Here is an 18,155-nt window from a genome sequence, read left to right as displayed (position 1 = left end):
CGATACTGAAGTATAATGTGAAAATCCTCTTCTTTTAAGAATGTTGTATACTAATCCCATAATTACTTCTTTTGAGATTTTAACGCTAGTCTCACCACAATTTCTTGACCGTTAAAATCAATAAAATTATTGTCTTGATCGACTATGTCGAGAGTTATATTGCTAATGAAAGATTTATTAGTGAGCGGTAAATATATTTGATTTGTTGGCTCAATGAAAATTTGCTCTCCTGGATTGACAGTAATAGCGGTTTCGTAGATGGTATGTGATCTTTTACTTTGATAATAGGATCCTGTAACTATATTACATTCCACTCGAATCGTGCTCACTTTTATAATATTTACAGGTAAATCGCTTTCGTGTAAAGTATTTGCAGGTAGCTTTCTACTTGAGTATCCAAGTCTTTTGCCTATACTGTCATTGTGGCTGAAATTAACTCCATATTTACTCTTCAATTCACACTTTAAAGTATTAAGGTTAGGTTTCAGAGAAAAAATTTTTGATCGTTCTTTGTCACTGGTACATTCTGGGCAGAGAAAATTCTGAATATACTGTTCTATTGCATCTATCTCGTAAGCTCCCTTAGGGAAAATGATCTCTCTTTCCTTACTATCACCTTCTTTAAAATAATGAAACTTGTTTGTTCCTTCCTCGATATTTGGAATATTATTCGTGGTTAGAAATCCTATAAGAGCCAATGAGTATTCGTAGTGTGGGTCAAGTTCAATAACAGGATTATACGTAGCACTTAGTCTACTTGTATTACCGACAAGTGAAAACGTCGTATGCATGATGAAGACTGAGGTAGAAAAATGTCGGTCAGGTTACTTTATACCAATTTTATTTTACTAGACAAAAATTGTAAACACAAATGTCCACAATTATATTTTAATTTTTGAAATCTTTTATGATTAAAGTATATTTTACAATTTTTAAAATATTCTATTAGTTCTGGTGGTGGTTTCAAATTACCGTAACTGTCAAAATAATAGACATTTTTTCCAAATTTTTTATAAGCTACCCAGTGAGTGCCTGGACCAAGCGACAAATCCAAATTAACTATGGCTTTTTCATAGTTTCTAGGCCCGGCTGGTGGTAATGAATTTCTCATAAATACACCTCTAAAATTAGAAATTTTTGATAACGAAGCATATTTTCTTACATCCTCATCCGATAAAGGTCTTTTGGGTAGTTCTAGTAAAAGTTTTTTGAGACGTTTTCCAAAAATAAACCGTAACCGTCTTTACGTTTTCGTAAAAATAATCCGCTTCCTTGTTTTCCTATTGCTATAGCTTCCATTGTTTTGTTATGACGTTGTTCTTCGTCCAATTTTTGTTTCGCTTGTTTTGCATCGTTTACCGCTTTGGCTATACCAGCTGCACCTCCAGACAAGGCACCAAGGGCTGATAATCCTCCAAATATCAACGGTAGAAGTGGTAAAAATCCTCCCTGTTTAATTGGAAGGACACGGGGTATTTTAATTCGATTCCGACCTCCTGCTTTTTTTATTGCTAATCGAGCGGTTTTTAGTGCGTTTTGTATAGTGTTGATACCCTCACGACTGTTTTTTTGTATTGATGGGCTCAAAACAGCTCGATGAAAAGTTAGTTTAGATTTTTTTCTTCTTGATAGTGAAGTAGGACTCATGTCGATAGTTTTTTTTTTTGCTTCTTTTTTGTCACTATAATTCGTTAGCTACTTTTTCAATCACTTGTTGTCTAGCACCAAATCACTAGCGATTGTTTGACTATATATAGTTTGAACGATTGCTTGTTAGTTGCGAAGCAGAGTAAACCTCTTCCTTCAACAAACAACATAAAACTGAATTAAAATTGCTACTGAGGAAGCATATATATATATTTTAAATTTCAAAATTAATACTCATTAGTGCAATGCGCATCATAAGACAAGGTACGTGTTTAGAGATTAGAAATCATGATGATGACAATGAAGAATATAAGAGCCTAAGTCATCATATACATCGACAAAAACATGGTGTTTTGTTTCCTCAATCGATACGATCTATCATTTGCGGACCTTCTGGAAGTGGAAAAACAAATATACTACTATCATTATTATTTGATCCGAACGGAGTAAAATTTACAAATGTGTATATCTACTGTAAGTCCCTCTATCAACCCAAATATAAATTACTACAAGAAGTGTTAGAAAGAGTGAAAGGAATTGGATATTACCAGTATGAAGATAACGAACAAGTCATTAACCCCAAAGATGCAAAATCGAATTCAGTTATGATATTTGATGATGTCACTTGTGATAAGCAGGATAATATCAGAAGATATTTTTCTATGGGACGTCATAAGAACATCGATTGTTTTTATTTGTGTCAGACTTATACGAGGATCCCTAAACACTTAATAAGAGATAATGCAAATTTATTAGTGTTGTTAAAACAGGACGAAAGAAATTTGAAACACGTCTATGAAGATCACGTAGGTACCGATATGACTTTTCAAGAGTTTAAAAACGTATGCACTATCTGTTGGAAGGCCAAATATGGATTTCTGGTTATAGATAAAGATTCTGATCTAAACAGTGGTCGATACCGCAAAGGATTTGATCAGTACATTATTCAATAAACAAGTGAGATGCGATAACAGCACCTAATGTTTTGGAAAAAAGATCTGTTTTTCCGAAACAGCATCAGTACAGTTTCTAAAAACAGATGCAGAAGTTTCCTGTTATAGGTTCAGTATAAAATACTGGAGAAGGAAGGGATTGTTGCAGTTTATATTGAACGTTCAATATGGATAAACCTATTTCCAGTGTTCGAAGTGATCGTATTAAACGTCGGATTATTAAAGTGTCGGATGCTATTAGAAAAAAGTATAAAGCTTTAACGCTAGGCATGAAAGAACAAGATGCTGCATTAAGCAAATTATTTACACCAGTTCTTAGTCCTCTTAAGGAAATTTCCACAAAAATTGATGATACGTATAAACACCAACAACAACCACAAAAACTAGGAATTGTTGAAAGGGATAACGAAGCACGAGAGCTATCGACTCCATCTACGAGTAAAAGAGTAAAAACTTATGGTCGCAACCAAAATCAACGAGTAGTGGAATTTTCGTTTTTACCGTCCAGATCAATAAACCAACCGTTAGAATCCAGCAATAATAGAGCAAAAAACGATGAAGAAAGAGAAACAGATGATTCTGTCATGATGAACGATGACGAACAACTGCATCGACAGCAAGACGATGAAGAAACTCTTGATGAAAATTTTGAAAAAGATGTCGAAGAGGACGAAGAAGTGTTTGAATATAAACCTGAAGAAGAAGAGATGAAAACTGAGTATGAAACAGCATCAAAATTAAATCTCTCAGATATTAAACAACCAGAAGTCTTTGAAGATTTTCTTAGTCAATTTCCAGATATATCAAAACCATCTATTATTAAAGTATTAAATGAAGAAAATGATGAAGTTTATGGGCCAAGATACGATCTGGAAACGAATAAATTTCATTTAGGGAATATAACATTAAACATTACCGATAATGGAGATTTTCAAATAAATAATCAACTATTTCCTGCCACTGAAGGACTTTATACATTACTTTTCAGTAAAAATCCCGACAGTGAGACTATCGTCATTAATGATAAAGATCGAAAAATCTACAAGCAAATGTTAGAAATTTCGAATGCTCATAAGAGAGATTACGATCCTGAACAACAGATAAAAGGATCTAGAGGTGAAAAATATCTTCAGCATATACAACCACTATTTTCGAAAACAACAGACAAAAAAAGGTCAAAATCAACTCCACAGATTACTGAATACTTTCCCGAAAAGAAAAGATCTAAACGAATTAATACGAATAACGAATCATCTCCCAGTTTTTCACCAACTTTATCATCGAGTAGAAACACACCACCAACAGCATAGATTATACCAACCAGAACCACATTAATGCGTCAACAACGCACTTATAGTGTACCTAATACTTCAACTCCGACACTTCCTCTGCTAGGAAAAAAGTCTGGTCGTGGTTTGTACAATAACAATTTTGTGACCGAATACGTTTATTATGACGCTTTTGACGAATTAGTAGAGAGATTAAATTTATTACATGCTTCCGTAAAAGCTGGTAATACAACACATATAAATGAAATTCGTTCAATAGAAGAGGAACTACGTGAAGCTAACGTCATCTATTAACATCTAATTAATAATTACAGCATTGATTGCAATGATTTCAGTATCAAAATGCCTAGAGACGTGTTCGGACGTGCTCGTGGAAATAATCTTCTTTCATCTTCTTCAACGGCTGCATTGAAATCAATATTGTTGAAACAACAACAGCAACTTAGTTTTACCAAAGACGGAAATTTAAATTTGGAGAATCATAGAATTTGTAATGTGTCATTACCGTATGATAAAAACGACGTATGTACGAAACAATATACAGATGTGATTAAAGAAGATTTTAATAAAAAAACTGATAACCTTGTTAGTGCACTGAGAGCGTTAAACAAGAACATTGCAGAAGCGGATAAATTGTGGGATAATAAGTTCAATGCGGCAATATCGAATATAGAAAACCAAATTGCTTTACGACAGAAGCGAGTTGATAAAATTGAAGAAACTGTAAGTAATTTTAATTCTGATGTAGAGATTTTAAACAAAAAAGTCGAACTTTTAATAAAGAGTCTCAATAACGAATTAAATGAGCTGAAAACGAAATCGATGAAAAAATTAACTGAACTAACCCAAAAAATTAATACACACGTGAATAGTGAAATAAATCATCGAATCGAAGTTATCAAAGACGAATGGAAAGAGTTGTTAAGTTCAAATGGTAAAGATGTTGATCTATTAAGAGATCGAATAGTAAAACTAGAGCAGTTACATCCTGAACGCAAAAGACTGAAGTCTAGTGAAGAAGCTTCTTCAGTGAGATGAATAAAACCCCTAATACAAACAAGAGAAGACGAGGGCGACCACCTCAAAAAATTTTTAATGTATTCGTCTATAAGCTAGATTGGCCGAGCGGTCTAAGGCGACAGATTTAAGCTCTGTTTCTATTTAAGAGCGTAGGTTCGAATCCTGCATCTAGCATTTTTTATGGATATATAAATTCATATATAAAGATTTCTCAATTTCATTCATTCATTAATAACTTACGCTCTGATGACTATGAAGCAGATGTCATTCATAAATTGTGTGCGAGTGGTGAAATTCGATAATTCGCCACCAAAAATTCATTTAATGGTGAAATGGTCCTTTGCTTATCGTCAATCAAGATGTGGTGCTATATGGCAACAATACGCTAGAGATGGTGAACGATTTCGAAGACGGATACAACAACTGGAATCCATTTTGGAACCTATATTACAAGATTCACATCGAAAGAAAATATATGAAGTTCGATTTAAGGAAAAATGTTAACCTGAGTGGTATTGTTATTACGTGATTAAAAATAAATATTTAAAAAAAAAATGCTTCTGTTTTTGTTACTACTACTATTTTACGATAATAATTTCGTACGAAAAGTGAGGTTAGGTTTAAGCCCTACATTTATTTTAAATTACCCGCCAATTTTTAAACACATGGCCCGATCAGAGGCCTGCGCCCTATCTTGAGACGTAGGGGCCCTCATCTTAAGGCGTAGGGGGCCCCCGGATCTTAAGACACTGGTGTTTGGAGTACAGAACTCCGACCCCCCGACGTAGGGAAATTTTATTTTATGTTACTACTATTTAACGATAATAATTTTAAATAAAAAGTGAGGTTAGATTTAAAGGTCTACATCTTAAGACAGTAGGGTTAAGAGCCCAGAGAGTTTTTGAGTTTAAATTACCCCGCCAAATTTAAAAACGTTAGAAGCCGGCGCCCCCAATTTAAGTCGTATAAGATCGAGGTCAGGCCCCCAGACACCAAAGTTATACGCAAGGGGCCCAGCCCCAGTATTAAGGCTTAGGGGGATTTTATTTTTAATTACCAGTGTCCGGGGGCCCCCGAACAAGCAAGTTAGACAACCAACAATACGACAGGCCAGCGTTATCATCAGTTCGAGATTATTCCTATAATAATTTCGTACGAAAAGTGAGGTTAGATTTTAAGAGATTAGGGTTAGGAGCCCCAATTTTCAAACGTCAGGAGCCCGCGCCCCCAAATTTAAAACGTCAGGAGCCCGCGTCCCCAGATTTAACTCGCATAAGACCGCAGTCAGAACCCCACACACCAAAGCAAGGGGGCCCGAGCCAGGGGGATTTCATTTCAGGAGGCGCCGGCGCCGCCGCCCCCCGAACATTAGACAACCAACAATACGACAGGCCAGGCCAGCGTTATCATCAGTTCGAGATTATTCCTACTGTTCAGCGTCGGGCGTGATGGACGTGTGATACAAGCGACTCTACAGCACGGCGGGACCGATGGGTTCGAATCCATCGTGAGGCAACTGTGCTTTTTTTCACACACAAAAATTCCCGCGCGAAAAGAGACATCTACCGGAACATTCACCAAAGACGCAAACCATAGCAAAGACGCAAACCATAGCAGCGCCGCAGCAAAGACACAAACCGATCGCAGCGCCACCACACGGGAACGACCACTGCGCATCGCTTCTGCGCACCGCGTCACTCATCTTTTTACCCTACTGACAACTGCTCAAATATTCTGCAGGCAACTCACTTAAATCTGCATCAATTCGGTTTGCCGCTAACAAATCAACCTTAAACGAAATCAAACCTAAATCCATCATTTTTACAATAAAAAATATGCAAACTTCCATGTGCTAATTCAACCAACCCAGTTATTGTGTGAGCCACAATTTTGACCAGACATTGTAAAACCGGTCCTAAAAAAATAAAATTTAACGCAAATAGTGGATTTTGTTACATGATCGAAAAAATGGTACTTTTTGCTGTCGAACAATTAGACTGCAAGACAACAAAGGACACTTTTCGGCCAAATAACGAATTCTACTTTTTCCCCAAACGAAATGTAGAAAATTCCTTGCCGCTGTACTGGCAAGTGTGGGTGATGGAAGTTCCAAATGGTACTCCACCTGATTTTAGAGGAAACTGCGAAGGAGGCAACAGAAAATCTATTACCGTTTAAATAAAAACTAGGTACAAAAATGTTTTTGTTGGTTATTGGGAGTAAAGCGCGCATGCTGATGCGATGAATTGGTGCGTTTAAAGGTTGATGATATAGATCTCTCGTCTGCAGTAGCGGCTCGTGGTCTTTTTGTTAGGTGAGGCAACATTTCCGTTTCAAAATCAGCAGGTATTAATTAACATGTCGGCAATTACTTTTGTTAAAAAACAGATTGTTTATTCGTTTTTATGAAAACAATGCAAATAACTCTGAGTCAGTAACATATCTCTATATGGGTACACTTCCCGAATAAAAAACATTTAATTGCTTGACACAAACCAACGAGAAGGTGTAAAGACTACAGAATTTGCTTTATTAACATTAAATATTAATTCATATGATCTAGGGCTGATTTAAATATATTAATCAATTAATTAATAAATTTCAGCTCAAATCTGGATGAGAGGTTCTAAATCTTTGACATCCAATTGTTCGTCGTAAGAAAAGCGTGCTTAAATATTTAAACTTTATAAGAAACTTTGGAGATTATAGATTCTTATGTTGCTATCAGCATTGTAAAACTCACATTTTCATTGTCCTACTGTTTTCAATTTCAAGTTAACTTAAAAGTTTTAATACATAACCTTGGCAATGCACATGCAGTCAATACCTTTCCTCGCGTCAAATTAATGCACAACTAACTAAATGCATTCAGCATTCCTGTTCAGCATTGTGCAGTTTCACCGTGAGATTAAAAAATTCGATCTGATTGGCTTAAGGACGGTAGGCGTTGGTGCCTCCGCTGGCGCTTTGATAAAGCACTGATGACTATTGTCTTTCTCAAAAACATATTAGCACCACTGACTAATCATACTGAAGATATCCGCCTATCTGAGGCATGCCTCCGTCTGAAGCTGGCCTACACGACGATGATCAGTGCTTATTCCTGTCGAAAGCGCGTACTTCAAAATATGTTACCAAGACGCGTTTTAATAAATCACAGTGTTCCATAAAAGTTATTTGCTATATCTGTAAAATATATTTGAAGTTAACAGATATTAAAACAAAAACTAATGGTCAATTTTTCCAGGGGAGGCACTGCCTCCCCTGCCTCCCCTGACGAGCCGCCACTGCTCGTCTGCCTTACTGGTGAAAATTCCTAGTACAAAAACAAACAAAGCCAAAGAGCTTACGGTTTTGGGAGAACTTCTACGTATTTATAGAAAATACGCAGCTCTTCACCAGAAAAATTTCGATGAACGTTATTGCCTCGTAAAATATCAAAATCAAAAATTTTACAGAAGTGCAGCTGGCAATCACAAAATTGGTAGTGTCGCAGAAGAAGCAGAGAAATATTTAAAGCTTCCAAAAGCTAACGAATACACCGGGCACTGCTTGCGATGGACTTCCGCAACACTCTTGGTGAACGCTGGTGGTGACATAACTTCACTCGAGAGATACGAGGGCTGAAAAAGCACCTGTGTAGCTGAGGGAAGAATCAATGTACAACAAAAATGAGACCCCAAAGAAATTATTATGATTGAACGAACTTATTGCCGTATTGACAATTATACTGCAGAAAAGAAGACAACTCCTCAAGAAGTATTACGTTTTGCCGGAGAATGTTCAACCAGTGCATCTGTCACAGATAACGTTACCAATAACACTAATACCATTAGTAATATATGTAGGAATAATTAATTTTCAAAGTTGTAGTAATTAGACTTTTAATATAACAATATATTTTGCCTTTTTTCTTAATATACGTAGTCGTCTTTCCAGAACAAGAAACTTAAAACATGATTAAAATAGTAAATTCTTCTAGACAAATATGGATCTTGCAATTAAGCCCCGCCCCTCGATCTGACAACGAATGAAAAATTTGTCACATTGAGTATTGAGATCGGGACGGGTCCGGGTGGGGCCTAAGCTTTGGCTTTATTTTTCTTAATATACATAGTATTCTTTGAACAACACGATACTCAAAAACATATCTTTAATTTCTCGTAGAGAAATAAGGATTTTGCAGTTAAGCTCCACCCCCCTGGCTCACGACGAATAAAAAAATCATCACAATTGAGACAGGGCGGGTGGGCGGGGCTTATATTTTGCCTTTTGGTTTTAATATGTGTAGACTTCTTTTCACAACATGAAACTTAAAGTATGTTATACAATTACAATACAACTAAATGTCTCTCATTAAATTCAAACACTGCATAAACTTTCCCTGTAAACTTATTAATTCCTATCCTTTCCATAGTGTTCCCGATGTCAAGCCCACAAAATTATAACCCAACACCAATCTGGAGAACCTTTACAAGAAGCAAAGTGGAAACCAAAACAAAAATCGTAGTGGTATTCAAATTTGGAATTTAAAGAAGTTCTAACCTACCGTATATTTGACAAAAACAAAAAAAAAAAGAGTTTTTTACTATTCGGGATTTGTTTATTTTTGCGAAAAAACATCTGGAATATACAGCAAGTTTAAATACTTTACGTCGAGTATTAAAATCCGTGGGATTCAGATTTAAGAAAGTTAACAACAGAAAAATAATTGCTTTTTGGTTATTTGGTCTATGTGTTCCCAATGTTTCTAACCACTCCTGTAACAGTAAGTTTAAATAAGCTGTCAAATTATTTTCAACATACCTATTATTTTAGCCTCTGAATTTTGTGAAGTTACATTTTGTTTATTATTACCACTAAAATCCTCAGGACGGAGGAGCATAGCCAGACCTATCGCCTTCAACCAAATTCCTTGTACATTTTGTAAATAATAAGTAGTACCAAATATTAGAGTTATTAAACATAACATTAAAGACTTGTTGGTGTCCCATTTTTTTGATGAAAAATTGGTCATCCATTGCGACTAATTAAGGTGATCACTAATTAAGGTGATCCCCATTATAGACAATTTCGGTGTTGCTCGCGAGATTGATCATTTCAGAGCTGGTCCTTCGAGTCATATCATATCATAGTTAGCCACACATATAATTATCACGTATACTCATGTACAATAATTTAAACAAATTCTGAATATCTCAGTTATTCCCCATCTGTAAAGTAATTTTGATGAAGCAGCAACAATAAATAAATCAATTCACCTTGTTTTTTTACCAGCTCAATATTTGATTTCATTCGTGACCACAATATTTTTGGGTTCATTTTATCGTAATTCGTAAACGTATCGACTGCAAGTCTAAATTACAGCAGGTGGCATTCTTCTTTCTACAGATGAAAGATAAAACACGTTTCTATTTATCGTTGCTCTTGTATCATAATTACCATGAAGACTCAGGTTATCCTGTTTTTATTGATAATTGTTTATCAATTTTTACAATATTGCGACAAGTTACAATGATAATTATGAAATAACCTGTGCAGGAGTGCAAGAATTGCAGTGAAGTCGAACGTAATCATGTGTCGCGAATACATGAATGAACTGACATTATATTGACAGGTCACCAGATATGTCACCAGGTTACTAAAAGACAGATTTACACTGAATAATTTTTTAAAATTTACACTGGGGAGTGGTTACAACCTTAATGGATTTGAGTTTACTACTTATATGAATAAATAATTCAGTATTGTTGACGCGGTGTTTTGGTATGAAATGAAAAGTTAAACAGTCAAAAAAAGTACTTTTTCTGCCTAGGCAGAAAACTGTTAAACTACAGGTAAAGAAGCATGCTTTGTGTATATTTTAAGTGAATTTTTCCATAACAAAATTTTGGGAGGATGTCATCAACATTTTAGAAAGGAGACCTATATCAATTTGAATAGGTAGGTGCAATGTAATACTAACAATAACATTTATTCGGCAATATGTTAAACTGACATCATCAAATTGTTGGTGAGGATAATCAGACAAATTTTGTCGTTTTACCATCTACCTGCACGATACTCATCCTAATTATATAAATTTAAAATTTGACAATAATTGATCCGGTAGTTTCGGAGACTGTCTGTCTAATTCAAAACGACACAGACGACAGACAGACGGAAACGGAAAACTTATCCTTGTTCGAGGGGTCATGGCACATCGAGAAAACATGAAATCAGCCATTCGCCGGATGAGCCCTATTACAATACTTCTTTAGGTTATGCCCGGGAAGGAAAAACACAAGAAAGTGGAAACAGTATGAGCTGACTAGAAATATTGGCATGGTCATCATCATAGATACCTCTAACAATAAACACATTATATGATCAGTTAGACTGTTTTGGATGATAGGGATTAACATACAGACAATATGTGCGAATCTGTCATTTGAATCACGCACTTGAGACAATTATATGAATTTAGAAAGGCGAAATAAATTGATAAGCAGTACTAGGTATCCAAGCACAATAATGTATGCCGTATTGGATGCACTTTTTACTTTCCGAGCGTAGGCGAAAGAAGTAAAAAGTCGAGTCCATTGGACGAACATAAATAAACACTTGAGCTTCAGATTGCTATTACCTAGCACTGATGGACAAGGGGTGTTATTTATGCCTCTGTTTTTTACTTTACAGCGGTTATCACAAAACGAAAATCGTAAAATCAAATTTTATAATTTTTTATCGGATTATACTTATACCGTTCGACCAATTTTTTTATCAAATTAAAAACCACATTTTCTAGAAAATGTGAAAATACTCACGTTTTTATTTAATTATGATCAAAAAAGAATAGCAATAATCATATTCAAACCATTTTTTCCACTGTGGCTTAATTAATAATAACTGTAGTCTTCTGTTTTGACTCATTCAAATTAAACAAATTTCTACGTGACATTCTATCGTTGTATGAACATAAACAATCGAAGTTAAGAATGTGCACTGATATTAATACACTGTTTTTCATTGATTATTTGCTTTGAATACATTTCATACTGTATATCTGCGGAGGGCACCTCCTTGGAATTTACACCCCACGGCGCAGGGGGTTCGAGGTGTCACCTATGGTTTTGCAATAAAAGGTTATCAAAAAACACAAATTTTCTATAATTTTTCAAAGAAAGGGAATTTGTTGGATTGTACTTCAAGAGCGAGGGTTAAACTCAACAATTTATTTCTTAAAAACTCCAATTTACACGACTAATTACAGAGCGATTATGTACAAAATAATTTCGGCGCAACGTCTCTTGACTCCACTAGCTCAATAATAATCGTTTCCGAAGGTGGCCTCTATTTAAAACCCATACTTCCTTCTAGATTTGCGCGATCGCGATCTTTCTGGATTGCCGTTCGCGACTTCCCCTTCCAGGAGGCGGCGTATGGGTTTATTTCGTAACAATGTTGCGACCCTATTCGTGGAAAAATATTTATGAGTACAGTGTAACACTAACAGTAACGTGAATTTGACAAAATTTAGATGGGTCGTCAGAGATGATAATGGGAAAAACGAGAAATATTTTTTGTAAATATCTTGTCGTCAAAATTCTACATTTTGCAGAGGTCCAAGTAATACACTATTAGTATTTTGCGAAGTTTTTTCATGAAGAATTATTTAAGGTAATATTTTTTCAGACGGTGTTAACCATTTGCTAGAGAGGATGAATAAATAAATTGTGATGAACAATCCCTGTTTCATTTGCACCCTCCCTACTAAAACAATCTGGTAGTGAAATTTTTTTCTTTTTTTTTTTTTCTAGTACAAATTGTATTTGTAAAGCTAAATTAAAAAAAGCGTGGAGCAGAGGAAATTAAGTTCTGGTTTCTATTAAAAGCGACATTTAGTTAAGCACATTTTGAGATAGCGTTATCATCAGTTTTCTGGGAATCCATTATTTTTTTTTCGTAAAATTTGTGTGATTACCTATTTTATTCATATTTTTTGTTCATTACGTGAACTGTATGTTTAAAGATACGTAACTTTTTACGTGGAAAAATATCATTTCAATATCATGAATTCATGAATTTAAGCTATCTTTCAGCTAATAATACAGTTAACGCAACTTATGAAAAGCAAACAAAATTTATGCCACAGAACATCAACATTGTTCGGTCTACTACTGATTGAAGTTACAAGATAATTCTGAAAACGAGGCACCGGCTATACGTTACACTCTACTGCTTTGTCTTGAAACAATTTATTATACTATTCATTAATGCTACGTTAATAAATCAGTCTAACAATGTTGCTTGCAAAATATGTAGTTTTCTCATCATGGTGTTGTTAAGTGATTTTTATCAATGTATATTTCAAAAGTTCTTCCCAAACTAAACAAACATTTTGCAGAAATGTCATAATGACCATTATTTATTTCCAAAATATTTTGGAGCATTTTATCTACATTTTAAATCTGCATTAAATAAAACATGTTTTTTTTTAACTTACATACTTCATATTCTCTTAAATTTCTAACGCTTCATACCAAACCTTGTTGATATTCAAAATGTCATAAAAATGTAAAATAATGATTTAACTTTCATTCATTTCTTCTTTAATCTCAGTATTTGAAACAGAAGAAACTTAAAAAAAGCACAATCTAGAAACTTTTTAGAAAGTTTTTAGTACCGTACATTTTTCTGAAGATTCAATTTCTATTTCAAGAAATGATATTACATTAAAAATATTCATATAATATAGTACTTTCTACTACTGTTGCCAAACCTTCATCTATATTATTGTGACAATGCACTATAATAAGTCTTTTCATTTTTCATATTAACTCAAAAAATTTCAAAAAGTTAATTGATATATTACTTGAAAGCTATGCAATTTTCATTCTTTTATACTACAGCAACTACTTCATTTTTACTTCATAAATTACCTACCATTCACTTTCTGGTTGACTTTTGCAGAGTTCCTGAAACAAAAAATCTTCAATCATTACAAGAACAGAAATCTATCATTACGCACTACTTTTCGCGAAAAATTGGAACCTACAGACGTTCTATTTTCCAAGAACGAGTTCATGGCTAATAACTGTCGAAGTGCATCGCTGCAAAATTTCTTCCCAGAAGAAAAAGAAACAAAAGTTGCGAAACAATTAAAACGGGTCGAACATTAGCCAAAACGAGTTGCATCATAATTAAGTACAATGTAATACAGAATAGTTATAGCGTTCATATACGAAAATTGATGTATTAACTTGGTCTCATTTAATTTAGTATCGGCTAAATAATGGCGGACCACCCAGAACAGAACGAATGAATTGTTTCTCACTCCTTTCTTATTAAGACTGGCATGTCGCTCGTTTTCTCTTGAAATTCTGCCACTACGACCAAAAGACATCATAGAGAACAACGAATGGAACAAGATACCCGAGATACAATACCTTCCGTCAAATGACAACTTCGTACAAATCTTATTGCAAAACACACCCATATGGTAAGTTTCTGATATTTCAGGAATGAATCATCCATGGGTATTGTAAAATTAATTTATGAGTCTGCCAAAAGTTAACGAGTTAAAATTAATATTACTATTCTTTTTCATTTAGGGCAGACAATGTTGGGTATTACTGCGGCGGAGGATGCTGCTGCTGCTGTTATAATAATGTAAGTGGGAGTACATCAGGACAGGGTGTGTAAACAGTGCTCTTCAGACTGTTTAGTAAACAGCAGCAAGGTACAGATGAGACCACACCGCCGTTTTTAAACATGGGTTTCATATTACCAACTGATGGCTGATGATGAAACGGCAACTTCGGAACATGTAAACAACAATTAAACGAACGGGAATAGTGTTATGGGCATTTCAAAAACATGTTTTAATTGGGTCAAATGAAATCGAAATGTACTCGCGACAACCATGGAACCGGAATGGAACATAATTTTCGGAGTGAACATCTTTCATGTTTGGCATTATACTTAGTTTTTATTGCAGAGCTTTTCAGGTAGCCTGCATTTGTTCGAATTAAAAAGTATCCACAAGGATTGACACTTCAGTAGAATTTCGAAGCAGCTGTATTTTAAAAATGATTAACAAATGAAATGACATTAACAAAAGTATTATATATAAATGACTCAAAAATAGTGAAAAATTGTCAAAACTCTTTCCGATAAACGTTCTAAAATTATTAAACTTGATTTGGTACCACTAATTCGCACAAGATTTTCTCAGTACGAATCTCACTCTCGTTCTAAGATGCACTCAAAATTCACAATGTATGCGTCACGAAATGAAATTCAGTTTTAAAACTTTATTTCACAATATGCGTTCTAGATATCGCCGTCATTCGACAATCAAAAATCAGCATTCCAAACGATTGACACTAGCTGAGATATACACCGGGAAATTCCAACAATTCAGCTTACAAGTCGACGCTATTTTTCCAGCAATAAAATTCCACACGACTGTGTAGCAACACTTATAATTGGTTATCCTTAAAAGTAAATAATTTTAACAAACTCAAATCCCAACTAAAGACTTGGCCTCCATGCTATAGTATTACTGTCACCTTAGATAAGATTTTAATCTGGTAAGAAATAAACATCCATTAAAAGGTCTCGACGTCGAAGAGCATCGTTTGAAGCCACCACGAAGACATACACATTCTATGATCGCGTAAATGCGCCCTTGTTCCATCGTTTCTGAAGTGATTAAATCCGCTTTTTACTACAGAGCGGAGCACCAGGTATGTCATTTTATTTTTTACATGGGCAATAAATATTATTTAATGTTGTTGCAATATGTGAGAGTTGTGGCGCTGAACTGCTGAGCCGTATTTGGAAAGACGAGTCTCTGGGAAGATGGGTCCAGCAACCCACACTTGGGCCTCGGGCCAAAGGACAACGGAACTGCAATCGTATTATAGGTTTTTATTAGAGCGTGAGGTTAAAGGCAAGCGTTAATTTTATTAATAATTTCGTTATTTATCTGGTATTATACGCCTAATTAAATGCGGATCGTAAACGTTCGTGTTTATTGGCTCGAAAATGATGGCACTTAACAGAAACTTGCCCGTTTAAACGGTTTATTATCTCAAAGAGAAACTTTTTGAATAATTTCATGCGGTGCTGCCAAATTATTCTCGTTTTGTGGAGGTTTCCCACTGAAATGATTTATTCGACGGAGTTTCTCTGAACCGTTCACGAGACGTCCGATCCTGACGAGCTTTTAGCTTCCACCGCACGATACATTACATTAAATAATTAAAGCAGCACTTAACACAATTCTAGATTTGCCGCAGACTTAATTCGATTAGCCAGGGCAATCGATAGTGCCATTATTTTCCAGAAATAGACCGATTCTCGAGTTCCGTCTAACCTAAAAGAGCATTAAATTTAAAATCTATACATTTAACGAACTATAATTCGATTCCGGAAACCCCGAACAAATTCCCATTAAATCTCAAACAACCGTCTCATTCGTCGACTTTTTTTGCAAAATAATGACTGCAGAAAATTTACCACAAAGATGAACAGAGACGTGCAAAATGCCTTATATTTATTTTTTTAATATTTATAGACTTTTCATGATGTCTAGCAATTATAGTCTATCCTATAGGCAATTTCGAAATATGAGGACATTTTTGACAAAATCCGTCGTCTTGAGTGAGTTCGGCAGTTTTCGTGCTCATGACTTGGGTCAAAAAAATCTGAAATCGACTTAATTTTAAATAGTGACATTTATTCTTGTCAGTACTTGTCATTTCAAACCCGGGCATGGCTCAAATAAAGTGCATTATTTAATACGTGTTATCGAAGATGAATGCAAAAGTTTTATTCGAGTACTTTCAAAAATTGGATAATTATAGTTTTAATTTGAAGTCGTAGAAAAAGCATAGTATGTAACAGATTTATAAACTTCTCCAGGCACTCTTTTTTTAAACACTCGTTGCTTCGCTCCCTGTGATTAAATAAACCCGTGTCTAAAGAGGAGCTTATAAAACTTGTTACATAATATATTATTATCCATCGTTTCGAATTTTAAAAATTTTGAACTGTTGAGAATGTACGAGTCGAAATAAATAAATATGTAGATGTATTTGGGTCTCTTAAAAAATGATGATGACGACAGACATTAATTTTTCCGTGTAACTAATAGCAACAATATTGGATATCCAGAACATATATATATCGGAAAAATAAATACGTCGTTTTTTTATTGAAACAGTAAAACAAATTGTTCTCTTCACTATTTTTGAAACGATTGTGAACAAACGTGATGAATTATGAAACCACAAACAAAACAAAATGTCGCATTATAAATTTTAAACTAGATTTATTCATTAAAATTTTGAGATGACGTCATCAGTTTTTCGTACGGGATGAATACATGAATTCCTATTATCGATTTACTAGGTTCGCTTAAACCTGAAAATATACGCAACATTTTAAACTAATTCATTTCCTAGTTTCGAAGTTAAATTGGCGAATTTTGTTGCAGTTTTATTTTTTTTTTTCTTTAATTAAGCCAAGTTTGAAAATCGAGTTGATTAATACGTAGCTAATACAAACACACACTATTTTGTTCATTTTGAATAGAATTTCCTTGGGAAAAAATTAGGATGACGTATTTCCAGGCGCGGATCCCTGACACACGACCGAGGTACTTTATTTTGACCAATTTCAAAATTTTGAAATCGCATTTCATTTTGTAAATACAGTACCTACAACCTCTATAATTCGAATTCACGATTATCCGAACATCCAGTAATCCGAACACAGGCTATTTGAAGTCGATGCTTCTTTAATCCGAACAAAAACTCTACAATCTGAACTGAACTTGGAAACACGCACCTACTTGCAAAAATGACGCAAGATCTTTCTACATATGTTGTATGGAGTATTTTGAAATTTTTAAACATTGCCATATTTCAATGCACTGAATTAATTAATCTAATTCTGGAAAAAAAGTTGAAGTTATCGAAGAAATGAGGCCCGAAATCTACAAGAAAAGGTATTTAGGTAGTTAAATTTCGAAAGTCGTCGAAAATGGGTCGAAATTTGCATGAGGAACATTTCATTTTTGAAAAAATTTCCTAAAAATTCTGAAAAAATTCAGGGATATGTATATCCCGACGTGCTGATTCCAAAAATATAGCATGTTAATGGTAACCGAGCAATATTTTCGAAAATTCGGTGTGAAATTCGAATTTTTCGAAATTTTTAAAAATTGCCATAAGTATTTCAACTGGACGAATCTGGA

General features: G+C 34.6%; 1 protein-coding gene across 4 annotated transcripts in view; it reads right to left on the bottom strand.

Moving 5' to 3' along the window:
* The window catches only part of LOC135127007 (RNA/RNP complex-1-interacting phosphatase-like), a 92,486-nt gene that overhangs the window by 35,860 nt on the left and 38,471 nt on the right, over positions 1 to 18,155 (bottom strand). For 3 of the 4 annotated variants that reach the window (XM_064053297.1, XM_064053295.1, XM_064053294.1), the window contains exon 3: positions 13,835 to 13,866. The exons of the other annotated variant lie outside the window; for it this stretch is intronic. In XM_064053297.1, the coding sequence (XP_063909367.1) occupies positions 13,835 to 13,866 (32 nt within the window). The remainder of the gene's footprint in view (positions 1 to 13,834; positions 13,867 to 18,155) is intronic. 4 annotated transcript variants of the gene reach the window in all.

Source organism: Zophobas morio, unplaced genomic scaffold (genome assembly GCF_036711695.1).
Source record: "Zophobas morio isolate AGI-343-1 ecotype UQ-CSIRO unplaced genomic scaffold, CSIRO_AGI_Zmor_V1 ptg000011l, whole genome shotgun sequence".
Taxonomy (NCBI): Eukaryota; Metazoa; Arthropoda; class Insecta; order Coleoptera; family Tenebrionidae; genus Zophobas; species Zophobas morio.
Note: the sequence above shows the minus strand (reverse complement) of the source record. Positions and strands in the feature narration are given on the sequence as shown.